The sequence below is a fragment of the Montipora foliosa genome, chromosome 14, assembly GCF_036669935.1.
Source record: "Montipora foliosa isolate CH-2021 chromosome 14, ASM3666993v2, whole genome shotgun sequence".
Classification (NCBI taxonomy): Eukaryota; Metazoa; Cnidaria; class Anthozoa; order Scleractinia; family Acroporidae; genus Montipora; species Montipora foliosa.
The window spans coordinates 7370231-7380230 of record NC_090882.1 but is presented as its reverse complement, the minus strand read 5'-3'; the positions used below and the strand labels follow the sequence as shown (position 1 = coordinate 7380230).

The window sequence follows — 10000 nt, the reverse complement described above, 5'->3', positions numbered from 1 at the left end:
AACGGGGATTGTCAGAGGGGCAACGAGCTAAAATTTATTAATGAAATTCCGACAGGGGACACAAGAATGTTCCGAAATTGCGACATAGCTAGCTGTGAAATCATAGTTCAGACGGAGGACATGGGCACCCCCCTAACAGGGCCTCATTATACGATTTTACCTTATGATCCTTGAGGAATAATTCTCCGATTCAACGACTCTTCCGATTTTACAAGTCGTCTTTCTGAAGAATGATACGATTCTTCCGATTCTTCCTATTCTACGATTCTACCTTGACATCTTTTTGAGAATCATTCTCCGATTCTACGATTCCTCCGATTATACGATTTTACCTGAGGATCCTTGGGAAATAATTATCCGATTCAATTCTTCCGATTCTTCCTTCCTACCGATTCTACCTTAAAGTGCCCATAACCTAACTTTCCTCACTTAGTCATCTGAATCTACACATATCTCATAGACGTTTCGCGAAAAAAAAATTCCGATTTTCCCAAAACGCGATTTGAAAATGAAATTAGAAAACGTTCAAATTTGCCGCCATTTTGGCTCACCATTCGCCTTAGTCTTCTATCGATTCTTCCCGGTCACAATACTGCTGTGACGTAATTAAGGAACACGTGACTTCAAGTGAAAAAGGAATAGCGATATAAACAGTATAGTAAGGAATAATTCCCTTGAAAGTGCCTAAAAGATGCGTAACCACTCGATGTAACAACACAGCTGATCCTAAAAAAAGAATAAGTATACGTAGGAATCCTTCGACTCGCAAAGCGCAATACCTCAAAAAGGAAGGAAAAATAGCTGCAGATTTTGTCTTGGTAAAAAGAAACCCGGTAAAACTTCTTCACTGTGCTAGATTCACTTCAAAGAGTATGACTTTCAGTATTGTATGGACAGCAAAACAAAAAGATCGTTGAAGGCGGATGAGATTCGCTTACAGGAACAGACATAAGCGTTGACTTTAATTCCCTCGCGAGACCTTCCTTATCCTCTTGTTTTTTTCTGTAATTTTGTAGCCATTCCTCGTCTGCTAATGGTTCTTCCACGTAGGGTTCCATGTAGTTCTGGGTTTCAGTGCTAGCGCTGGCTGACTCGTCGAGACCGGCAACTACTCGCCTCAAATTCTTTTTTTTTTAAATCGCCAGTTTATTCACTTCCAGATTCAGAGGCACTTTCCTTGATGATAAATATAGGCATGAATGATTTTTTTTGTTTACTGAAAAATACCAAAAACGATCGCTGAGCGATACCTTGGCGTTGGTTAGTAAGAAAAGATAAAACCCACGCCAACAAGCATTCCTAATCTACGTCACAGCAAGCCCGTGAGGTCCTGACCAGCGGAAGGGGTGTACCAAATAAAAGTAGGATTGAAAAAATCGTAGAAAATTCGCCTCTCGCTGGAATTGAAAAATTCTTTCGCCAAAGTTCATTTTTTAATATGGACTTTCAAATAGGAAAATAAAACTTTTTGGGTTATGGGCACTTTAACATCTTTCTGAATATCATTCTCCGATCTTATGATTCTTCCGATTTTTCGATTTACCCGTAACATATTGTACGATTAAGTTCGTCCACTTTCCTTTTAGCCAAAACGAGTCATTTCTCTGCACACGCTTAAAGAACGAGATATTTATGTGGTTTGTTTTGCCCACCGTAGCGCAGATGTTGTTTCTCTCACACGCTAAAGAGATATATATGGCTCATTTGCCCAACATAGCGCGAATGTTATATATGCTTAAAGAACGACGTATATACCGTTAAGTAATTTCTTTTTTAATTGACATTACATATTAACAAAAGATAACACAGAATGTAAAATTTCCTTAGTCCATGCATAATCATTCATTCTATTGAAATGATGATTTTGCACTTTTACAACAAAAACTGTAAAGAAAGAACGACGAAATGTTTATAAACTGAAGGCTAGTGAAAGTGCAGTTACCGAACCGCAAAATGAAAGCTTAACTGTTACGAGAGTGCTTAGGCCTAATAACTGAAAGGAGCGCTTAGGCTTAATCAGTAAACGAGTGCTTTCTTCTTCACACAATCTCGTGAAAAGTGTAGTTAACCGAACCGCAAAGTGAAAGCTAAAGAGCGATTGCAGAATTCCCGGTTTAGGAACAGAGTTGTTTGTATAAATATCATTTTCTCTACCAAGCCACTGCGGACTGCGGGACTGCGGTGGCAGTTTTTTAAGTAAGACATTTAGTGGGCCGGGTATTCTGCAATCTAGCCGAAGTAATATTGAAACGCAATACTAGATATAATCGGGAAAATCGGAGAATCGTATTGAACTTACTAGTAGAGAATAGGAATAATGGTAGAATCGGAAGAATCGTATAATCGGGAAACTGGAGAATAGTATTGAACTTAGAGCATAGGAATATGTCGAAATTCATATTATATTGATCTCTGATTTAGCCATAATCGCAATACTAGGTATAACCGGGAAAATCGAAGAATCGTTTTGAACTTAGAGAATAGGAATAATGCTATTGAACTTAGAGAACAGAAATAATCGTAGAATCGGAAGAGTCGTATAATCGAGAAAATCGGAGAATTGTTTAGAACTTGGAGAATAACAGAATCGGAAAAATCATATGTCGAAATACATATTTTACTATTCTCCGATTTAGCCATAATCGCACTCTTCTGTCTTACCAGGTCTTTACACTCTTGAAGGAATGTTCTCGGTCTTTTTTCTAGAAATAACTAATTATTAGTTTACAAGGAAGTGACATGGATTATTTCCTTCTTAAACAGTCTTGAAAGTGACTCAAACTTCGAGCCGTTTTAATGTATACTCATGGCAATATGAAATCACGAGCAGTGACTGATGACATCATCATGACCGACAGCGCACGGTTAGCGAATTGTTTCTATCACGTTATCTATGCTTCAAAGAACACCTCCGAGTGCTAACAAGGGTGACAGGGTATTCAGCAGTTAGTAGACTTTTTGTTTGCCGATATTAATAATTACATATTTTCCAGTTTGGGAAACAAAGCCCCCCTCCGCCAAGATACCAGACATCGTGACTGTGTAGAGTAGAGATTGAGCTAGTAATGCGATGATCAAATTGAAACTTCAACATCCCCACCTGGGCAAACCTTGGGTATTTCACTTTTTTCTGTGCCCGGAAAGTGGGGAATTTGACTAGTAAGGCTTTCCCGTGGAGGGGGGGGGGGGGGGGGGTGGAGGGGGATTTGACCTTTGCCTGGGTGGGATGGGGAAAATTGAACCTGGAAGTGTCAGTTTTCAAATGACTTTTTTTTCCGGCACGGAAGTCGCTAACAGCTATAAACACTTGTTTGGACGAGATGGAAGAGTTTAGCGGCTATCGTAAAAATCTAATCAATGGCACATTGTCTCACGTAAAGTTTTCCGGATGGCAATCGGTAGAATCAAACAAAAAAAGACTCACTAGAGAACAATACCACAACAATAACACAAGCTTTATTAAAGACGACAGGAGCCGACGACGATTTTTCTTTAGAAGGCGCATTTGACAGACAAATCGACGGGGTAGGGCATTTGAACATCATTTTGGCCCAAGGGGGTGGTAATTTGAACGATCTAATGTTCACAAGTTCAAACGGCGGGGGTGGGTTAACCTGAGTATCAGGCCTTTCTTAGCAACAGGGTAGGGGTAGGGAGGAATTCTTCCCGATCTGCTAAGAAAAAACAAGAAAAAGAAAAGAAAAGCCTGATACTCAGGTTAGGGGTGGGTGGGGGATGTAGAAGTTTCGAGTTGATCGGCGCCTACTCAATAAAGACTATGAAAATCAATTACAAATACCAATCTCACCCAAAAAGGTTTTAAGGTTCTCAACAGGTGAAATGCGCATGTAAAACATTGATCCAGGGCGGTAAGAGACAAAAGTTTACGCTAATCCTGGATTAAGTTAATCGGCTTTCGAGGAACCGGGCCCAGCTGATTTATCCGGTTCCTTCCGCTATATTCGGTTCCACGAGGACTGGAAATGACGTGTTAAGGTTTGCTTACAGAAGCAAAAATGGAGGCAGTGAATGAGCTCATGTCATCAGACCCTTCTAAGCATCTTCAGGAACTTGGTCAACGTCTTGATATCCTGAGAAGAAATGAAGGTTTCTGTGATATAAAAATCTCGGTGAAAGGAAAGCAGTTCACAGCGCATAAAGCTGTCCTGGCCGCAGGCAGCCCGTTCTTTCTGACTCTTCTGAACAGCGACATGAAAGAAAGCAGCGAAAAATTGATCACAGTGGAGCTTGAAGAGGCAACTGAAGCTGTTATGGAAGACGTGTTGAAGTACGTTTATACTGGAAACCTTTTGGTTACGGAAGAAAGAGCCCACAATCTAACTGCCACAGCGAATTACCTCCTTCTACCAGGTATAAAAACAATGGCAGAGAGTTTCTTAAAGAATATTGTCACAACTGAGAATTGCATGTTTAACTATTATTTTGCTGAGAAGTATCAGTGCTTGGAATTGAAGGAGAAAGCCCGTCAGGTGATCAACTCAAATTTCACAGATGTCATGGAAACTGAAGACTTTTTGAAGCTTGAAGCAAAGCAAGTGCTGGAATGGGTGTCTAGTGATGACATCATTGTGAATGCTGAGGATGATGTGTTCAAGGGAATTGTGAGGTGGGTGTCGCACAGCAAAAGTGAAAGAGAAGGAGACTTCCCTGAATTATTGCATCAAATCCGTCTGACATCAATATCACATGATTTTTTACTGAAGGAATTGTTAGAAGAAGAACTCATCACTAAAAATTATGAGTTTGGTGTAACATTTTTGGCAGATGCTATGAAAGTGGTACTGAATTCCAATGATGGGCACATTCATCCACAACCAAGGAAATGCCTGGAGATGCACATGAATGGAATTTTTGTTTGTGGAGGGAGAAAGGCATTAAGCTTCTTTCCAAAGCAAAACAATTGGTGCAGGCTGGCAGATGCACCATTTTATCTTCAAGACCACTTTCCAGTCCAATGCAAAAGTAAAGTTTACATTGCTGATAGTCAGTCTCACAAGATAGGTGAGTCAGTGGTGATGGAATACTATGAGCCAGCTATGAACACCTGGGTGTCAGTAGTAAAAGCTTCCAGTTTTGCTAACAAAACCAGCACTCATGTATTAGTTTTGAATGATGTTCTGTATGGACTGTCATTTAATTCTCGGTCAGGATGTCATATCTGCCAATATAATGCTGGAACCAATAATTGGTTGGAAATGAAGGCCCCATGCAGAAGGGATAACCCCTGTGTTGTGAGTGATGAGGAACACATCTATGTTATCGGAGGCGTCTCGTCATTTTCACCATTTTTTGACTTGTTATCAGCGCGTGTTCCAGGTGGTGTTTTTTCAACGGTTTTGTCAACTGCATCAAGGTTCGATCCTCACAGTAACAAATGGGAAGTGGTTGCAAGTCTCAATGAGGGAAGGTACAGTGCTTTTGGAGCAGCAATGGGTGGCAAGATTTATGTAGCAGGTGGTAGAAACTGTGAACGGGAATCAATGAGCTCCTGTGAAGTGTACAATCCCTCATCTGATGAGTGGCAGCTGATGCCCAGTCTGAATGTACCTCGATGTGATGCAAGCATGGTGTGCTGTGATGGAAGGCTGTATGTTTTGGGTGGAACAACTTTACTTATACAGCGTGGTCAATTTATTTCCTCAAGACCGTTAACTGTTGAAGAGTTTGATGCAGAGAGGAAAATTTGGGTGGACAAATCAGTTATACCAGTTGAAAGCTTTGAGACGTCTGAGGAACAGAGGAAGCAGACTCTATTTCAGGCTTGTTTTGCAAGATTCTACAAACAAGTGATTGACAAACTGCATCCACTAAACTAAATGAAGCATTGATCAGGTTCTAGATTTCAATAATGGTGATCATGATGATGATCATCATCGTAGTATTACTTTCTTATTTTTTTGTTTTTCTTTTTGGAAGTAGGGATGGCGCAGTGGTGAGAGCACTCGCCTCCCACCAATGTGGCTTGGGTTTGATTCCCAGACTCGGTGATGTGTGTACGTTGAATTTGTTGGTGCTCTACTCTGCTTCGAGAGGTTTTTCTCTGGGTTAGATCTGGTTTTTCCCTCTGCTCAAGAACCAACATGTGATTTGATATTGAGTTGATTTTTCTAATTTGTACAGTGTCCCCAATTAGTGCCTCAATGCTAAATACACTTGGCACTTAAATAATTATGTTCATTAGCATTTTTCTCTCAAAGCCTTCAAAGGAACTTTAGGCATGATTACGAAAAGCTTTTAAAGTTATTTTGACTATTGAAATCAGGTCAATTGTCTATTAAAAATGCAAGCAATGAAAACAAATTCAATGAAAAGCTATTTTAGTCAGTGATTAATAATTATGAGTAAGATTCAGCCAAGCCTAAAAGCGGAGCTTCCGGGCTATTTATTCTTACAATAAAGTTAACCTGGTTTGAACCTGCAATCCAATCAAAAACAAGTAACTGATCAGCTGGCCTTGATGAGTCTAAACTTGAGGCCACAATATGGTCATGTCATAGTGGTCAGCGGATACTTTGTTTTGACAGGTGGCAATTGACCATAAGATGGATGTCCAATATCAAAGGCCACCATAGTATTTATTATTAGCAGTATTATTGGAATATTATTAATTATTATATGGCTTGTGTCTGTAGCTGATATAACGCGCGCTCTGATTGGCTAATTGTGACTGAATTGTAGGGCATTATTCTTCCGTAATTCCCACGGGCCGATTACAGGCTTGCAAAAACAAAGCAAAAGGTAATTTAAAAGCCATATAATAAACTACTTACTAACCGAGCTAGCTCGAGCCGTACTGGGGAATATTGGCCCTCGGTCGTTTTTGTGAGGACCTCGCTGCGCTCGGTCCGTACTGCCACAACCTCGGGCCAATATGCCCCAGAACGGCCCTCGCGCACGGTTAGTAAGAAGTTATTATTGGGCGACTTCGCGTCCATGTGCAATACCGCTACAAAGATTGTTTATGTGCCATTTAAACATGGTGTAGTTCCTTATGCCTAGAGGGAAGCTTTTCTGAAACCTGTGCTCAAGTGACTACTAACTTAGTCTTTTTCCTAATAAATATTCTCCAATTTCCAATTTGAAGTTCACAAGATTTTGACATTGTGGAGGTACTACTCCTCAACAATTCGGACAGGACTATAAATAAATTATTAATTGTTTCAGTACTAGTGATGGTAACAATATTGACACTTTTAAAAAGGCATTGTATCATAATTTCAGTTGCAAGAACTGAAGTTTTTCCTTATTCTGATAGTTATTTTAAATTACTTGACTCAATTTCTATCGTAGCAGCATAGTTGTGCAGTTTTGTAATCAAATAGTAATAAAAATAATTGTAATTCTACAGTGCCCTATTGAAAACCACCGTGTGTGACATAGGCCATCTGTATAAAGAACTAAATTCAAGTTATTAATAAGATTCTTATTGATGATGACCAAGCAAACAAACAAAGACAGCAAGACAAATACTGCAACACCCAAACACTAACAATGTAGATTCGAGAGAACTAAAAAAGTAACCAAAGATTTTGTAAAAAATCCCACTTTGTTTTTTTGATTTAAACTCAGTGCAGTTTTTAAAAATGATAATTTGTTGCAAAACAGAGCTACAACTTCTCTAAAAGAAAATTTATTTTAGAAACAGCGATAATAGATACAGCTGTAGCATTTTCCTATAACTATAATCATAATCAGGAACTGGTTGTTCAAAAGCCGATTAACTTAATACAGGATCAGTGAAAATGTTGTTTTCATTTTTTCAACTTTTGGGTGAAAGTTTCTTTCACTTATTTATGTTTTTCAAGATTGACTTCCTCTAATGTAAAATTTTCCTAAATGTCAGAACCAATCAAAGAAAGAAAAATAATGCAACACCCAAACACTAACAATGTACATATTATTTTTGTTTAATTTTTTTTTGTAATTGCTGTAACCCCAACACAGAAATGTTATAAAATAATAATAACAATAATAATGTACGAAAAAAACAATGTACATTCAAGAGGACTAAAAAAGTAACTAAACATTGTGTAAAAAATCCCACTTTTTTGCTTGGCTGTTATGTTCGTTAATTTAAATGCAATGTATTGTTTAATGATAATTTGTCGCAAAACATAGCTACAGCGTTGATGTATAAATAGTACTTTCCTGTACTATCTATGATCATAATCAGGGCCCAGTTGTTCGAAAGCCACTTAACTTAAGCCAGAAAAAGTGTAAACTTCAGTTTCATTTTTTCAACTTTTGGGTGAAAGTTTCTTTTTCTTAAGATTGACGACCTCTAATGTAAATTTTGCCAAATCATGATCAGAGTTGAACAACATTAATTTTTGGGAATGGAAAAATAAACTCCTTGGTTAACTTTTAATCTTGGATTAGCATTAAATGGCTTTTGAACAACCAGGCCCAGGTGCTTAAGGGGTAAACAGCAGTGAGATTAAGGATTGAAATGTGCCATATTCTTGGTTTTCACCCACATGAGATGGTGGCCATGTTGGATGGCAACACACTGATACAATTTCTTTTTGCAGAATTTATATAATAACAAAGTTTAGTTCCCAGCGGAGAGACAGGTCATAGTTCCTGCCATCCAACATGGCCACCATGACGTTACATGCGAACCAGCAACAACACATCTAACTTCAAGAGATGTAGTTTTTTCCGACTCTGGTTATTGTACCAGTCTTGACACTTGAAAAGTCTTCCAATTAAAAAACATTATGTGGATTGTGATTTTTTATTGAGGGGTGTTTTGAAAGATGACCTTGGCATTTCTTGGGAGAGATGTTCCTGATAGATAATCCTCACAAGGCTACATCTCCACCCCTCCCTTCTTGCTGTCCATTCATGGCCACTGTAAACTTTCCCATGAGAAAGAACTGTACCAAGCTTGAGAATGCAAATCATGGCACCTATGATAACAACAGAAAGAAGATTATGTTTACTTGGAGCTTCCAAGTGACTTTACCATTGCCGACACTTGAGTCCAAACATCTATTGTTGCTTCTTTCACATGCTGTGTTCTGAAAATCAGAATTCCATGTTGGTCAGTACAAAATGCAGTCTGAGCCCGGGTACAAAATGCAAACTGAACACTACACCTATTGTCACGCAATTGCTTTTCAGAGGTCATCTTCCCGCGTCTCGACACTATTGAAGGAATGTTCTCGGTCTTTTTTCTAGAAACAACTAATTACTAGTTGACAAGGAAGTGACATGAAAGTACCTCAAACTACGAGTGGTTTTAATGTATACTCATGGCAATATGAAATCACAAGCAGTGACTGATGACACCATCATGACGGACAGCGCATGTTATCTATGCTATATTAAGTGGCTATGTCGTATTTTCAGCTATCAGTAACTCCATCCACACCCTGATAACTGAGAATTTTTTGTGACTGACTAGTTGCTTACTTTTCTTGTGATTTTACCTTGCCTTTACAGGCCAAATTGAAATTGTTTTTGTTCAACCCTGTATGTTGAGAATGTATCATTTTTGCTTTCGGTATGCATTTTGTCAGCAAAGGGAAATATATCGATCAGCTGCAAGGGCTACAACATGCGTTGTCCTCCATGTGTCTTGAGATATTACTCATCATTTTCTCAATATTGCATTTTAATGAGTGTTCATGCATACCACAATCCCACGCTCTCTTGAAGTTTGAGGCACTTTCAAGATGGTTAATCTGTCGCTTCCTTGTGAACTAATTATTTCCAGAAACAAAGAACCAGGGGGGGGTGGGGGGGTGACTTTGGAGAAGCCATTGCATGACAACAGGTAAAGTGATGGATTGAACTGATCAGTCCTCAGTCTGAATTTTGTACCTGGTTTTCAGTCTGCAATCTGCAGACTTGGGGATTCCCTGTTTGTCTTTGTTCACAGACATACACTGTAGTTTGAGCTGAACAAGGCATGGCAAACTTGTAATCTTGTAGGTATCAAAACCTCAGAACCATGGGACTTCACTTATGACTG

The 10000-nt window shown here is 39.0% G+C and overlaps 1 protein-coding gene across 1 annotated transcript; it reads left to right on the top strand.

Moving 5' to 3' along the window:
* The first annotated feature begins 4016 nt into the window (after nt 1–4016).
* Nucleotides 4017–5837, top strand: LOC137984394 (kelch-like protein 3). Its single transcript, XM_068831575.1, has one exon. The coding sequence runs from the start codon at nt 4017–4019 to the stop codon at nt 5835–5837; it is 1821 nt and encodes a 606-aa protein (XP_068687676.1).
* The last annotated feature ends 4163 nt before the right edge of the window (nt 5838–10000 follow it).